The 16730-nt window shown below is 48.6% G+C and overlaps 1 protein-coding gene across 1 annotated transcript; it reads right to left on the bottom strand.

The window, feature by feature from the left end:
- Nucleotides 1–929: 929 nt before the first annotated feature.
- On the bottom strand, nt 930–12274 carry Nenf (neuron derived neurotrophic factor). The gene is made up of 4 exons (NM_025424.3): nt 12062–12274; nt 5603–5663; nt 4062–4165; nt 930–1232 (listed from the first exon to the last, which is right to left on the bottom strand). Exons 1-4 carry the CDS (start codon nt 12233–12235, stop codon nt 1056–1058), a joined length of 516 nt encoding a protein of 171 aa, NP_079700.1. The 5' UTR covers nt 12236–12274; the 3' UTR covers nt 930–1055.
- Between the last annotated feature and the right edge of the window lie 4456 nt (nt 12275–16730).

The raw sequence follows: 16730 nt of genomic DNA on the forward strand, positions 1-16730 counted from the left end.
GTGCCAAGTCCTGGGGCAGGGCTCCAGTCTCTATTTAAAGTAAAAATTCTATTTTTTGTATACACACACACACACACACACACACACACACACACACACAGAGCAGGGAGTCATACAGGCTGGCCATGAACTCAATACATAGCTGAGGACAATCTGGGACTTCTGACCCTCCTGCCTCTACATTCTGAGCCCTAGGATCACAGGTGTATGCTACCATACCAGTTATGTGGTGCTGTGGCTGGATCCCAATCTCATGCATGCTAGGTAAGCACTCTACCAAATGAGACACACACACACACACACACACACACACACACACACACACACGGCCTCTTGCTATTCTATCTATCTATCTATCTATCTCTCTCTCTCTCTCTCTCTCTCTCTCTCTATGTGAGTGTTTTGTCTACATGTAACTTTGTGTACCAAGTATATAACTGGATAACTGGTGCCCACAGAGGCCAGGAGAGGGCATCAGATTCTCTGGGACTAGAGAACCTGTGAGCCGCCATGTGTATGCCGAGAAGTACATCCAAGTCCTCTGTGACCCCCGACCAGGCTCCCTGCCAGTCTGGCTGCAGCCAGTTCCTGCCACCGCTTACATGGTCCTTACCTCCTGGCCTCATCACAAGCAGACATGGACATCAGGACCAAGACAGGAACCTCACCCCTGCAGGCCGTGCATAGGAAGTGCAGAGACAGGAGAATGCTTCTGCAGCAATGGGGTTGTTTGCTTAATGTATCCTTACTACAAAGGAGATGTGGTTGTGGTAGGGAGTGTGGGGAACACAAGCGAATGTAGAATCGGGGGTTCTTCACAGCGCACTGTGACGTTGGCCTTTAGTCACAGCTGAGCACCCACACACACACCTGCTGGCGGGCAGGGACACCAGGCAGGCACGGCCCCTGACCAAGAACCATACACAGAGTCTCCCAGTTAAACATTCGCTTTATTCAGCTGCAGGGCACTCGGAGGCTTCCTCCGCTTGTTCCGAGGGACACTTAACTCCTGTCCCCTCACTTCTCCCTAGAACCGGCTGCTTCTCAGCTAGACATCAGAATTCGTCCTTTATGTCAAAATGGGGCTGGTCTTCAGGCTTGAAGTCCAGGTTGGGGCTGCCATCCTCGTTGAGGATCCTTCGGGCTGTGTAGCCAACAATGGGGTACTTGGCTTTGTACACCTTGCTGAAGACGTCATCGAGGGCCTCCAGCTCCTTGGCCGTGAGACCAGTCTTGGGGAGAAGAGATGGGAGAGAGAGATGAGCAAGCTGAATTTGACAAGTTGTGACTGGCACTGTCCTCTCTCTGGCCCTGCCTTATCAGCCCCAAACTCCAAGTGCAAAAGAAAAAACCATGCTAAAAGAAAACGAAAGAAAACAAAGCAAAGCCTTTTTTAGGAGAGAGCAGGTGCACAGCCCGCCATCACAGATTCTGGGACCAAGTTTCTTGCATTTGGGGAAATGGCAGCGGTCAGCACACGTGGAGACTCACCCTGGGAAACTGCCTTTGTGTTCATGGCGTCCATTCTCGCCAGAAAAATATGGGGGAAAAACCCTCCATCTTAAATCAAAGAATGAACTTTCAAACTTTTAAAGAAACAGCTCTAGGTATGCAGGGTATGTACACAGAGGGTAAGTGAGGAGTGTTTACAGGATGTTAGTGCAGGATGCATGTGTGGGGGGTGTGAGCAGAGTGTTTGTGGGGGGCGGTGAGCAGAGTCTCTGTGTGTGCAGGGTGTGTGAACAGAGTCTGCGTGTGTTCTGTGAGAGCAGAGTGTGGGTACAAAGTGTCTGTACAGAGAGAGTGCTGGGTGTGTGAGCAGGGTGTGTGAGCAGGGGAGCAATGGCCTCATCAGTTTTGCTGGTCAGCTGACACAGGAAGTATCTTCCACAGAACACCCAGTCCTGGGTGGGCAGCACTGCAGCCTGCCCACCTCTCTGTCGTTATTAAACATTTAAGTACAGCATCTGCTGTAACCTGGACTGAGGATGCCCCTTGGTGAAAGGTCCATGTGTCAATGGTTTGGTCTCCAGGGTGAAGTTACTGGGAGGTGATGGTGCTTTTAAGGGGCGTGGCCTAGTATGAGATCCTTACATTGAGAGTGTGCCCTCCAGAGGAACTGTGGGACACAAGACACTTCACTCTCTCCTTTGCTTCCTGGTCATAAGGAGCATGGGCTTTCTCTGCCACATGCTCGAGCTCTGAGATCAGTCAGTCCTGGATTGAAGCTTCCAGAGTAAACCCTTTCTCTTTAGATGTTACTTAGACGTCTAGAGAGACAGCTTGGTGGTTACGAGCACTTTCTGCTCTTGGAGAGGACCCAGGTTTTCTTCCCAGCACGCCCATCAGGCAGCTAGCTCCAAACTGCCTTTGACTCCAGTTTCAGGGGATCTGGTGCCCTCTTCTGGCCTCTACAGGTACGTGCATGCCAGTGGTGCACATAGACACACATACAACGAAATAAAAATTCATTTTTAAAAAGGTTATTTGTGTTAGATATTTTGTTACGGTATGGAAGGCAGACTAAACCCTTCCCACTAATTTCTTTCTATAATGCTGTGGCTTAAGAAGTTGACTCACTGGGCTGCAGAGATGGCTCAGAGGTTAAGAGCACTGGCTGTTCTTTCAGAGGTATGAGTTCAATTCCCAGCACCCACATGGTGACTCACAACCATCTGTAATGAGATCCGGTGCCCTCTTCTGAATTGCAGGCACACATGCAGATAGAACACTGTATACATAATAAATAAATAAATCTAAAAAAAGAGAATTTGACTTCTCACAATTTTTTATATTGATTTGATAAGCACAATTCAGGTGAATGCCAGGCAATTGTAGCATTTACTATATAAAAATTACTATACTATGTTGTGGATATTACTATATAAATTTTTGTTTGTTTGTTTGAGACAGGGTGTCTTAGTCAGGGTTTCTATTCCTGCACAAACATCATGACCAAGAAGCAGTTGGGGAGGAAAGGGTTTATTCAGCTTACACTTTCCACATTGCTGTTCATCACCAAGGAAGTCAGGACTGGAACTCAAGCAGGTCAGGAAGCAGGAGCTGATGCAGAGGCCATGGAGGGATGTTCCTTACTGGCTGGCTTCCCCTGGCTTGCTCAGCCTGCTCTCTTATAGAACCCAAGACTATCAGCCCAGAGATGGTCCCACCCACAAGGGGCCTTTCCCCCTTGATCACTAATTGAGAAAATGCCTTACAGTTGGATCTCATGGAGGCATTTCCTCAACTGAAGCTCCTTTCTCTGTGATAACTCCAGCTGTGTCAAGTTGACACAAAACTAGCCAGTACACAGGGTTTCTCTGTGTAGCCCTGGCTGTCCTGGAACTCACTCTGGAGACCAGGCTGGCCTCAGAACTCAGAGATCCGCCTGCCTCTGCCTCCCGAGTGCTGGGACTACAGGCGTGCTATAACCAGGCCCACTTTTAACATGCTGTGGTCTTCTGCACAGAAGCATGAGCACAGGGAGGGGCCTTGATTCTCCAAGTCCATCCACTAAGCTTCGGCAACTACCAAGAGCAGGACTCAGAGATGTGTGCAGCGCACACAGATGCCCAGCTGACGAGTCCACAGAGTTTGGACTTAAGTCTGTAGGCAGTGAAAAGCCAACAGAGGCTCCTAAATAGGGTGACCCAGAGAGCAGTTGGCTACCAAGCCACATACGCTAATTAATAGGCTTATTAAGAAGTTTTGTGGGCCAAGGAGCTTGTTCAGTGGTAAGGCATTTGCCTAGTGTGTGTGTGTGTGTGTGTGTGTGTGTGTGTGTCGGGGGTTGGGGATGTCTACATTCAAATCCAGAGTAATAAAAGAAGTCTGATTAATCCAGAGACTTAAACAAAACAAACAAAACTAAAAACAACTGGGCTCAGTGGTACACACCTTTAATCTCAGCCCTTGGCAGTCCTGTGAGTTTGAGGCCATCCTGGTCTACCTAGAAATTTCCAGCCTAGACAGGGCTACATAGTGACACTCTGTCTTGAGAACCAAGAATAAACCCCACAGAATGGGAACGGAACGTTTTGACAAAGGCTTATCCGGCTTACAGTGTCGTGAGTGAGGTCTGCTGGATCCAGTGACATCTTGGCCACACCTCTGCTGGAGTCCTTCCCGGCCAAGGCATTGTAGGGGGCTCCTCGTCCATAAAACTCTGCAGCAGGGCGGAAGGAAGAGTGTGGGTATGCATGGATGGAAGCCAGGGGTTGGGGGGTTCTCCAGACTCCCCAGTTCTTGGAAAGGCTATAGTTCTGAAGATGAACTTCACAGGGCAGATGGGAGGCCCAGGCAAACTTATGGTGTTGCACCTACCCAGAACACACCTGTCAGCTGAGAGACTGCAGAAAACACTCAATGAAGTCTCTTTAAAAACTAAAATGTAGGGGGCTGGAGAGATGGCTCAGTGGTTAAGAGCACTGACTGCTTTTCCAAAGGTCCTGAATTCAATTCTCAGCAACCACATGGTGGCTCACAACCATCTGTAATGGGATCCGATTCCCTCTTCTGGTGTGTCTGAAGACAGCTACAGTGTATTCATAGATATAAAGTAAATAAATAAACAAACCTTTTTTTAAAAAAATTAAAATGTAAGTTATGCTTAATGATGCAGGCCTGTAGTCAGAGCTAGAAAGGAAGCTGGTGTAGAACTGCAAATTCAAGACCAGCCTATGCCTGCCTCAAAATAAGTATTCTTAAAGGGGGAGAGAGGCTAGGGATGTGGCTCATTGGTACATAAAGCCCTGGGTTAAATACTGTGTGTGTGTGTGTGTGTGTGTGTGTGTGTGTGTGTTTGTCTATTTATCTGTCTGTCTGTCTGTAGGGTGTATGTCTGTAGTGTGTCTCTCTCTGTGTGTATATATATTATATATATGTATATATATGTATATGTGTGTATATATACATATATATATATACATATATATATATGGAGAGAAAGAGTGTGTTTATATGTGTGCCTGTGTGTCTGTCTTTAGAATGTGTGTATGTCTGTGTGATGAGTTTGTCTCTGTGTTTGTGTGTGTGTGTATAGTTTGTTTGAAAGTGTGCCTATGTGGTGTGTTTGTCTGTGTGTGTCTGTCTGTCTACCTGTATATAAGGTGTGTGCTTTTGTGTGGTCTCTGTGTGTGTGTGTGTGTGTGTGTGTGTGTGTGTGTGTGTGTGTGTGTATGTATACACAAGCATAGACAAGAAGAGCCTCCGGTCTTAAACATCTCAGGAACTCAAGTCTTCTACCATGTGGACTTAGAGGAGTAGTGAAAACCCACCTCCTGGTAGTAGAGTAGATACAGTCAGGGAAGCTACTGCATGGTACTGAAAGGTTCTGCCACTTCTACAACAGCAACTCTTAGCCAAGGGACACTCTTCTGGCTTCTAACAGAGTGCTCATGGGGTTTGAACACACTGCCCTTCAAGTAGAAATGAGGCATCAATGGAGCACTAAGTCCATGGACCTGTTTTGGTGAAACCCTGACAAGGCTCAGCTCCAACCGGCCTTGCAGAGGGAAGGAAAGGCCTTGCCTGACAGAACCCCTGCCTCATCCCTCCAAGCACCTGCTCTGCCCGAGTTCCCCAGAAGTGATGAGCCACTTACCCTTCCCAGAGGTGACATCGAACACCACTCCCTTCACTGCCAAGTAGATGGGCTGATCCTCCTGGAAAGCAGGGGGGGAGGTGTGAGGAGCAGGGGAGAGGCCTGAGGCACTGAGGAAGTCACTGGTGCAGAGGGCAGCTTACACCACAACCCCATGGACTGTGGTGACCTTTCTTCTTGTGAACCTGGACCTTTGTGGTGTCCTCACATGCCCTTTGCCACCCTTTCAAAGGGTATTAATGGAACATATACTCCTGTCTGCTCTCCAGAAAGAGGGGAAGACATGGCCTCCCCCACCACCACCACCACCTGGGAAGGGACATTGGAATGCCTTTTCCAGTTCAGACTTTGGTCAGTAGCTACAAAGGGATTGAACATCGTTTTGGCAGCTGGCACCTCAGAGAGAAGAACACAAGACAGAAGAGCCTGATCTAAGTTCTAAAAGTTGTAAAGTTACCAGGCAGTGGTGGCGCACGCCTTTAATCCCAGCACTTGAGAGGAAGAGGCAGGCAGATTTCTGAGTTCAAGGCCAGTCTGGTCTACAGAGGACAGCCAGGGCTACACAGAGAAACCCTTTCTCGGGGGTGGGGGGGGAGTAGTGAAGAATCAGATAATCAAAAAAGACTTGTGTCACCTAGAAGTGTAAGAGGAAATAAACTGTATGCTTCCCAAGTTGCTTTTGGTCACGGTTACTGCATTGTATCACAGCAACAGAAAGCCTATGACACAGGGTCAAACCATGAGACCTTGTCTCAAGAAAGGAAACAACAAAAATGTAATTCCAAAATTGTACACAGGGACTTTGAAGTTAAGCTGGAAGGACCCTAGATGATGAAATACTCCCCTTGTGGGTGAGGCTATTTGTTGTGCCTATGTGCACAGGTCTGTGCCTGCGTGCGTGCAAGTGTGAATGTGTGCGCGTTGAGACACCGTCTTGCTCTGTAACCTAGGCTGGCTTTGAACTCAGTTCTCCTGAATGTCTCTTGAGGGTTTGGATTCCAAGCTTGCCTCACCACACCCTGCAGAGTAAGGCTATTTGGGCCCAAGGAGGTTGAATTGGGCATAGACTGAATCAGAGAAGGCAGGACCAAACTTGGAGCTTTGGAACACAAGGCTCCGGTCGCCTTCTCGCCCTTGACCACTAGAGGGCACTCTTAGCCCAGAGAGAACTTCTGGGACTGTAGGGGCGAATGAGTGGGGTGGGGGGGGCAAACTTCCTCAACCTCAGGGCTCGTACGACAGGAAGGGACCTTCACTGTCCTTCACCTGGGACACGCCGTGGCCTGCCTACCTCTGGCTAAGCAGAGGACGACCACAAGTGCTCCAGCGGCTCTAATGCAGGGCCACGGAAGAACTGGGCAGAGAGGAAGTAGGTGGAGCGTGGGCACAGCCGGCAGGAGGACTTAGACATTGGTCAGAGCTCCTGTCCCTCACCAGTCTCTGGGCCCAGAGCGGAGCCAGACCTGCCCTCTGTGCACCTCTTCGGAAAAGAGGAAAGCTGCGTGGGTGTTTTGGTTTGGTTTTAGGGTTGTTGTTGTTGTTTTGGTTTTGGTTTGTTTTCAGAGAAAACTGCTCTGAGGGCATGGTCTTCTTACTGCCGGTAGCACCCACGACCTATTTCAGGGTCATGGAACAGGGATTTATCAACAGACTAAAAGGGATGGGAGAAAATAATAGAACGTGAAAGAAAATGGAAGTGCCTGAATGTGAGCTTTTCCTCAGCACACTCTCAACTTTTTATAATAAGGTCAGCAGGCGCAGAGGCTGGTTCAGGGTCGCTGTGCCAAGCACTTTGTGTGTCTCCATCTCGTCTTCACAAGATGCCTGTGTAGACGAGGTACTCCCTGTAGCCGTGGGAGGGGGAGTTTTACATATCCATCCAGGAGTGAAGTACTCAGCCAGGTGTGACAGACAAGGCTGAGATCTGCAGTCAGGTGACTCTACCTGAAGGACTATGTCACAGTCTTTCAATGGCCCGCCCCCAATCCATTGAAAGGCCAAGAGGTTCCCCCAGGAAAAAGAAACTCCACCTAGTAGGGCATGGTGGTGCTTGCTTTAAGATCTCTGTGAATTCTTCAAGCACCCTGGTGTACATAGTGAGTCCAGGACAGCCAGAACTACATAGGGAGACCCTGTCTGAACACCACTCCTGTGAAGAAAGGAGAGAGAGAGAGAGAGAGAGAGAGAGAGAGAGAGAGAGAGAGGAAGAAGAAGAAGAAGAAGAAGAAGAAGAAGAAGAAGAAGAAGAAGAAGAAGAAGAAGAAGAAGAAGAAGAAGGAAGAAGAAAGAGGAGGAGGAGGAAGAGGAGGAAAGGAGGAGGAGGAAGAGGAGGAGGAGGAGGAAGAGGAAGAGGAGGAGGAAGAGGAGGAAAGGAGAAAGAGGAAGAGGAGGAAGAGGAGGAAGAGGAGGAGGAGGAGGAAGAGGAGGAGGAGGAAGAGGAGGAAAGAAGGAAAGCCCTTCTCCTGAAGAATTCCAGCCTCCTTCCAGGTACAGCCTGCCTAGTCAGACAGCCCCGCCATCTGCAAACTGCTGTAATAGTATCCCCCTCTCTCTGATGTCAACACCATACAGTTGAAAATATGGTCCCCGTGGTGCTTAGTAACTTGGGCCAAACACACAGCACAGCAAGAATCCAACCCGGGATACCATTATAAGCTTTAGCATGGCCAAGTATTGCATCACAGAAACCATGATGCTAACTGGGCGGGGGCAGAGGTGATGTCCTGTGACTGCAGTCAGACCAGACCCATTTCCAACATGCTCTGCTCTGCTAACTCTGCCCATAGCACTCCTCTGTTTCAATCATCTCCTTGCCTGATTCTTCCCACCTCAAGCCTATGGCTCTCCAGAGTTAAGTCTCCATCCACAATATGAAATAGAAAAATTAGGGTCTTTTCTCTGTCCTCATTCTGGAGTCTGTGTGTGTGTGTGTTTCCTTGGGTTCTGTGCTTGGGGGGAGGGGGTGTCAAGACCCTGCCCATACATAGATGAAAGCAAACAACTCGGCAGAGGGCTGCACTCACTCGTTTTCTGTCACCACAGTCTTATGCCACTGCTGCCAGCTTTCTTATTCTAGCCCTAGCCAAATATTTCTTTGCTAATACAAAAATATACTTCTCTCTACCTACACAACCTGTCAAAGTTACCTAAGATTCTCTTTCCTATCCTGTCTTGACAACTGCTAATAAATTCTAGTCAGTTATAACCAATCAATAGTGCTCAATTCTGTCAGAAGTTTGTCAACTATTAAGTTTATGACGGACAGAATCCCCAAAAGCTTCTAACGGTTTCTCCCACAAAGTCTCAGAAGATGTGGACACAGCTACTGGATTGTGATGTGACAATCACTGAAATACGCAGTGGACAAGACTGGATACTCTGAGTCACATGACATGGCTAAAACCAAGGTAAGCCAATCCTCATGTCACACACATCCACTCCACAGAGAAAAAGCCCTGTGACTTCTGCACCGGAGAGCCAGACTGACTCTGCCCAAGTTGCCATGGAGACCACAGAGAACTGTTGGCTAGTGGACTCTCTCATTTTTTTAAATAATACACAACTGATATATAACCGATAGACTATTGTTTATTCTTTCTCAGACTTCTGACTACATTGACAGCTAGAAAAAAACTAAACTCTGTTTCCATTAAATACTTCATATTTCCTCTTCTTGCTATGCCACTGTCCTGATATTATCTGAGCTCCTATAAATTTGCTTAACTCTAATAAAACATTCCAGTATATGATCCAACTTTTGAATCATGCTCCTTCTGCTCCACAAAAGGCTCGTCTTAAAGACTGCTCGTGTGGTTAACTCATGTTGCTATCTCTTTTATAAACTTGTAAGCTACAGGAAACCCACTCAGATCTACCTTTCATGGATCACATAGGCTCCGTCCAGATCCGTACATCGGCTGTTCCAGCGGGTGGGATTCCTCTGGGTTTCAATTGGACATCTTAAAAAACTGTTCTTTCTCCCAAACATACTTAATCTTTTCTCTACCTATAATAATGTGTTTCAACATCTTGTCAAGTCCAGGCGCTTACTATACCCAGGACCACTCCAGAGGAGCAACCTTCAGATGCTCCAATCTCCTCACAGACACAGACTCTACTGGACCTGTTCCTTCCGACCTATCCTCAGATGGCTCCACAGGCCCTGGACAGCAAGGAAGCAGACCGCTCTCTTAAGACTAGACAAACATCCCCCATACCCATCCCTCTAGGTTCCCCAGAGACACGCCGCCCCAATGTCAGCATGAACCAGCCAGATATCACATCCACCCTATTTCTGCTTCACCATCACCTCTTTCTAAGTTTGTTTGTTTGGTTGGTTGATTGGTTGGTTTTTTGTTTTTTTTTTTTTTTTTTTTTTTTTTGAGACAGGGTTTCTCTGTATAGCCCTGGCTGTCCTGGAACCCACTTTGTAGACCAGGCTGGCCTCGAACTCAGAAATCCGCCTGCCTCTGCCTCCTGAGTGCTGGGATTAAAGGCTTGCGCCACAACACTAAACCAAAATGGGGGAATGTTCGTATTCTGTCTGGATTCCACCCTCACTGTTCCTGGCAGCAGTCAAGTATGTTCCTCCCCACAGTTACCTAGCAACAGCCAGGTAGACCTGGCCCACTATAAAAGGGGCTGCTTGCCCCCTCCTCGATCTCTGGTTCTCTTACCCTTGTCCCCCTGTTCCCCCCTCTTCATTCTCTAACCCCCTCTCTCCATGTGGTCATGGCCGGCCTTCTCTTCTCTTCTCTTCTCTTCTCTTCTCTTTCTCTTCTCTTCTCTTATCTTCTCTTCTCTTCTCTTCTCTTCTCTTCTCTCCTCCTCCTCCTCCTCCTCCTCTCTCTCTCTCTCTCTCTCTCTCTCTCTCTCTCTCTCTCTCCTACCCTCTTAACTCCCTCTCCATGCCCTAAATAAACTCTATTCTACACTATACCGTTGTGTTTCCCTCAGGGGGAAGAGATGAAGAGATGCCTCGGCATCAGCATGGGCCCACTGAGGCACCCCCTCCCCCCACACCTCACCACACCCCCATAGAACATATATTAATACCACTTTATCTTTTTATGATGACAACACTCACCATCTCTTTCGCCAACAACAAATGACCAAGATCTGGTCCTCTACCCACTAGAAACCCTGGGTTCTTCCCCAGCCAGTCTGGGTGCCCCGATGCAGAGTGCTCCACATAAACCATACTGCACACCCAGTGTAGGCAGTGAGAAGCCCGCCCGCCCGCATCAGTAAGGCGTGGATTGCCTTGCTAGGCAGAACAACAGGCCAGCTTTGCTAACTGTTCTCCCCATGCGCCTATACCGGGAGTTCCCTCCGCTGTCCGGTAACACCCGTTCACATTCCCGCCATGTTCCTATCCCTGTGTTCTTATGGACCTGTGGGTCAAAAGCAGCAGTTCTTGGGCTGCAGAGATAGCTCAGCAGTTTAGAGCACTGACTGCTCTTCCAGAGGTCATGAGTTCAAATCCCAGCAACCACATGGTGGCTCACGACCATCTGCAATGAGATCTGATGCCCTCTTCTGGAGTGTCTGAGGACAGCTACATTGTACTTGTATATAATAAATAAATAGACGGGAGCAAGCGCGGCCAGAAAAAAAAAAAAAGCAGCGGTCCTCAACCTTCCTAACGCTGCAACTCTAAACAGTTTCACATGCGGTGGTGACCCCCACAACCATAAAATGATTTCCATTGCTACTTCATCATTGTAATTTTGCTACTGTTATGAATCCTAATGTAAGCATCTGTGTTTTCTGACAGTCTTAGGACCCACAGGCTGAGAACCACTGGCCTCAGCTTTCATCCCTAAAGATCTGTTTTGGGAGAGACCCTTGCATATTTGGTCTATGTAAGGTTCGCTAACACCGAAGCTAGGGAGCTCAGGGCACATAGATTCAGCGAAGCAACACGGGTCCTTCCCTCCTGTACCACTGAGCACGTGCCTCAGTTTCCCTATCTGTAAAGGTAGGGGATTAATTCCTGGAATCACTACAATGCCAAGAGACCGGTTCTTCCTAACTGGATTCAGGCTTCCTCCCCATCTAAAGCAGCTACCCATATCGGGTAGTGTTATTTCCTCCTTTGCGTTCATCCCCACCAGCCCAGACACTAAATGGGGTCTGAAGGGTGAGCTTCAGTAGGCCCGGGACACCGGGGCAGGAAAGGAAAGGCTTGGATCATCCTGCCGGCCCCAGACCCCCCTAGCTCAGTGCGCACTCTCAGGCCGGTCACTTTGCACAAACTGTAGGCCGTGTGACCCCAGCTCACCCTCACACTAAAATCTAGAAGGGTCTGAGGTCTGTACTCAGACCCACAGCGACAAGGCGGGGCGGAGGAAGCGCGGGGTGGGGCGTCAGGGCGACGCCCTGCCTCCACCCGGCCTCGCGTGGGTCCCCGCCACCAGTCAGCTCGGGACAGCCGCCGGCCCAGGCCGCGCCGCCTACCTCCTCGCCGCCGTAGCGGGCCAGCTCCTCCTCGGTGAAGAGCCGCACCGGGGGCCCGCGCTCTGCGGGGCGCGGCGTCTGCCCAGCCCAGGCTGAGGGCACTGGGACCAGAGCCAGCGCCAGGACGAGCGCCGCCAGCAGCCGCAGCCGCCACCAGGGCGCGGGGCGCGCCATAGACAGCGAGGAGCAGGCGGGAGGACGGCGGGGCGGGGCGGAGCACAGTCGGCTCCTAGGGAGGGGCCCTGTAAGACAGGACCCAGCCTTATCAATTTGTCCTCTCCTCCTTTCTCTCTGACGCTAAGTCCTACTACATAGCCTGTAATGTTCTTGAACTGGTGGCTATCCTTCTGCCTCAGTCTCCAGAGAATTGGGATTATACACTAGTGGCACCAGGCCCGAGTAACTTGCCCCCCCTTCCTTCCTTCCTTCCTTCCTTCCTTCCTTCCTTCCTTCCTTCCTTCCGTCCTTCCTTCCTTCCTTCCTTCCTTCCTCCCTTCCTCCCTCCCTCCCTTCCTTCTTTCTTCTCTCCATCCCTTTCCCTTACTCCCTTCCTCTCCTCCCTCTCCTTCCCCCATCTTTCATTCCTTCCTTCCCTCACTCTCTTCCTTCCTCTTCCCCATCTGTCTTTCCCTCGTTCCTTTCTTTTCTTTTTTCCTTTCCTTTCCTTTCCTTTCCTTTCCTTTCCTTCCCTTCCCTTCCTCTCCTATCCCTTTCCCTTCCCTTCCATTCCCTTCCTCTCCTATCCCCTTCCCTTCCCCCCCCCCTTCCCTTCCCTTCCCTTCCCTTCCCTTCCCTTCCCTTCCCTTCCCTTCCCTTCCCTTCCCTTCCTTTCCTATCCCCTGTCCTTCCCCTCCCTTCCTTTCCTTCCAGGATTTCGTTCTGTTTTTCAGGCTGGCTATGTCCCAAGGCTGACCTTGCAGGGATCTTCCTAGCCTGGCTCTTTTATAGAATTGTGTTGCAACGAACATGATTATGGCTTTGAAGGCTGTGCCAAACTCACAACACATTATCTGCTTTATACCGAGTCGCAGAATCTCAAGGTTGAAGAGGCCCTTCTAACTCCCAGGGTGAAATATCACAGCCTTCTTGAGGCCTAACACATCTTGACAATATCTCTGGCCTTGAGCACTCTGGCTGCTCCAGCCTCTTCTCGCTCTGCAGGCCTGTGTGTCAGGAAGCCAAAAGATTCTTCCTGCAATTTCTCCTGACCACATGAAATGCGCTGCCTGTTCTCCCAGAGGTCCTGGATTCTACACTTACACGGCAGTTCACAAGCATTTGTAACTCCAGTCCCAGGGGCCCTGACACCCTTTCTGGCCTCTGCAGGCACCAGGTACAAATGTGGTATACAAGCAAAACAGCCATACATATAAGTAAAATTTAAAAAGAATGTAGAAATTATTTTCCAATAATGTTTCCTAGTATTTATTTCTTAGCTGTATCCAACAGGAAAGCAGACTGCTGGCCACACAGGTGACAGAGGCTGAGGCTGAGACCTGTGGCAGAGAAGACCAGCCACAGGGAGGAGGAGGTGTGGCTCACATGTCTGGAGCTATGAAATAAGAGGCTAGAATCTTGGGAGGGAAGCTGGAGTTTGATGGCTGCTGTGGTCTAAGGCAGGGAATGGATGCTCACAGCGGATCCCCTGCTCTCCCTTCCCTTGAGCCTGCCAATCTCAGGCAGCACTTCCCCTTGATGGAATTCAAAGGAAACTCTGCTCTAAAGACTTTCTGATGGCTCATTTTTATTCCCTGGGCTCTGTGAACAGTGTATTAGCACTCAATATACTAATTAGTAACTAATTGCTAATTAGCAATGAACATGCTAATTGATAACTAATTAGTATTAGTAACAAATACATTATTCACAACCAATGATTTACAAGAAGTAATTTAAGGAAATAAAGGTTTATTTTGACTCACAGTTTTGGAGATTCCGTCCCCCAGGGTGGGAAACACCCTGGGATGGGGATAGGCCGTGTGTCCACACCTCAGCAATCAGGAGGCAGAGAGGAAACCACCAGAGTTACTTACTTTTTCTTTCACCATTTCTCTTCATCCCTGGACCCCCACCTGTGCAATGTGCTATCCACATCTGGGACAGGTATTCTCCTGTCTGGAAAGGCCCCACAGACACACATAAAGGCGTGCTGACCAACACTCTTGGGTTCTTCATTCAATCAAGTTGACAATCAAAGTCAACCACCACAAACAGGTAGCGATAGTTTCATATTACCCATAAGGCTACTGGGCACAGGAAGGTTAAATGACCTTACTAAGACAACAGGCCCAGAGCAGAGCAGAGATAGAACCTGATAGGGTATCAGGGTGCCAGGTTATCGATTTCACTAGCTCTTCCTCTGATGTTCCTAGGTAGACTTTGAGTGCAGAAATGGCACAGACAACTGGGCATACAATTTGTGGTTTGAATAAAAGTGTTTCCCATAGGCCCTTAGGGGTGGGATTATTAGGAGATGCGGCCTTGCTGGAGTATGTATGGCTTTATTGGAAGTTCCTGGGGGCAGGTTTCGAGGTTTCGGAATTTCAAGCCAGGCCTAGTTGAAGTAGAAACTTAAGGGTTCTTTGGAAAGTCAGTTGTGTTGGATGGAGTTTTGTTGGGGCAAACACGTGAAGGAGTGTTTTCTGAAGTGGACAGAGGTCTGAAAGGCTAAGATGATCATGAAGGAATGTTTCCCTAAAGCACACATAGGAGAAAGGATGTTCTGTTAAAACAAACAAAAGGACACATGATAAAGGATTCTTTACTAAGGACAAACATATTTTGGTTGACCTTACATTGTGTAGTTGAGCTCCATTTGTTGGGACTCCACAGAGAGAAACACATCAAAAAACTTCTGGTGGTGTGCTGTGGCTTCTTGTTTTCGTGGACTTGGGCTGAGTGACAGTGATGTCAGCTGAGACAGATGCATGTGCTGAGGCGAGACCCGTGGAGGACAAGTGATGTGTGGAGAGAGGATAAAGAGGGTGCGACAGACACCAGGGACTGAGGCTGAGCTTGGCTTGCTTATAGAGCTGCCTGTGTAATGTTTGTTCTCAAGCCCTCACTGATCTTCACTTTGCTGACAAAGGCACAGCCAAGAACTTCTCCTCCTGGTCCCTCCTGTTGACTTGTGCTGAGTCTGAGGCCTGGCTGTCTCTACTAGGTAGTGCCACAGCTGCTGATTGGTGTTTGCTATCCACACTCTATCGAACTAGACTGCTGGTGTATCTGTGAAGTGTTTGAGAGTGGATCTAGCTGATGCTGCTGACCTGTGAACTGACAACACAGATGGGATTTGCTCCAAAAAAACCTTTCTAAACAAGTCCAGTTCCCCTGTATCCTTTCTTTTCCACTACCCCTGGTAGGTGGTAGGTTGAAAGGGAGGTTAAATCGTTTAAGATTAGGTCTGAAAAAAAATTAAAGTTACACCTAGTGGCTCACTCTCTTCCTGCTGCTGATGAATCCAGGTATAGAATTCTCAGCTGCCTCTCCAGCACCATGTCTGCCTGGAGGCTGCCATGCTTCCTGTCATGATGACAATGGACTAAACCTCTGAACTGTAAGCCAGCCCCAATTAAATTCTTTTTTTTTATAAGAGTTGTTGTGGTCACGGCATCTCTTCACAACAGTGGGAACCCCCACTAAGACACAAGCCAGGTCCTCAGAGAGCTGGCAGTGATGTGCTCCCACATATTTGGGAGTGGGGTTAGTTTCCTTGGGCTGCTGAACTGAAGGAGCACAAACCGGAAAACTTATAGATGTGTCTGATCTCTTGGCACTGTGACTCGATGTTGTCATCTACAAAGTTCATTTTTGAGAAATATGCAACCTAGTTACAAAAAAAATTCATGTTTTAATTAAGTTTGTGATTCTATGTGGAGATCTTGCTGGCCTGGGGCACACAGAGCCCAGGGATGAAGGGGAGACCGGCAGTCATCATGTGAGTAACTGGGGAGCCACTTTGCCTTTGCCGATGGGCCACTCCAGGATGTCCTGGAGTGTAGGGGAAGGTCATTGCATGGTGTCCTCCTGCCTTGACATCATATCCATGTTTATTGTGTTTTTAATGAAAATGTCCCTCACTGGGTCATATATTTGATGCTTTGTTCCCAGTTGGTAGAGCTGTTTGGAAAAGATTAAAGTGTGTGACCTTGTTGGGGGTATGTCCCTGAGGGTGAGCTTTGGGGTTTCTGAAGGTTCATGAACCCTCAAAGCTTTCTCTCTGCCTCTTGGTTGCAGATCAAGATGCAAGCCTCCCTCCACCATCATGTACTCTAACATCTAAAACTGAGAGCCAAACTAAAGGCTTCTTTTTATAAATTGCCTTGTTCATGGCATTCTCTCACAGAGACAGAAGACAACTTCTGTCTTTTTATAAAGACACAGACCACACTGGACTACCCCATCCCACTTACACCCAATTAAATCCTCAATGACTCTATTTCCAACAAAGTCACATTTTTAGGTAGATCCACATAGTTTGAGGGGACATAAACTCATTACATGACTCTCTAGGATAGAGACAGTAGTTGAAGCCATGAGACGAGATACTTGCTTTCCTGCTCCTAGGGAACAAGTAGAAAGAAGATAGACAGGGAAGCTAGCTTTGAAAATGGTTTTGTTGGCCGGGCGGTGGTGGCGCATGCCTTTAATCCCAGCATTTGGGAGG

The sequence above is a fragment of the Mus musculus genome, chromosome 1, assembly GCF_000001635.26.
Source record: "Mus musculus strain C57BL/6J chromosome 1, GRCm38.p6 C57BL/6J".
NCBI lineage: Eukaryota > Metazoa > Chordata > Mammalia > Rodentia > Muridae > Mus > Mus musculus.

What these genes read in the sequence shown, in the direction of transcription:
- Nenf (NM_025424.3), bottom strand. Translation starts at nt 12,235, where the DNA reads ATGGCGCGCCCCGCGCCCTGGTGGCGGCTGCGGCTGCTGGCGGCGCTC. An exon ending in CCCGCTACGGCGGCGAGGAG is followed by an intron (nt 5,664 to 12,061) that starts GTAGGCGGCGCG and finishes CCTGCTTTCCAG; the next exon opens with GAGGATCAGCCCATCTACTT. An exon ending in CGATGTCACCTCTGGGAAGG is followed by an intron (nt 4,166 to 5,602) that starts GTAAGTGGCTCA and finishes GCCCTGCTGCAG; the next exon opens with AGTTTTATGGACGAGGAGCC.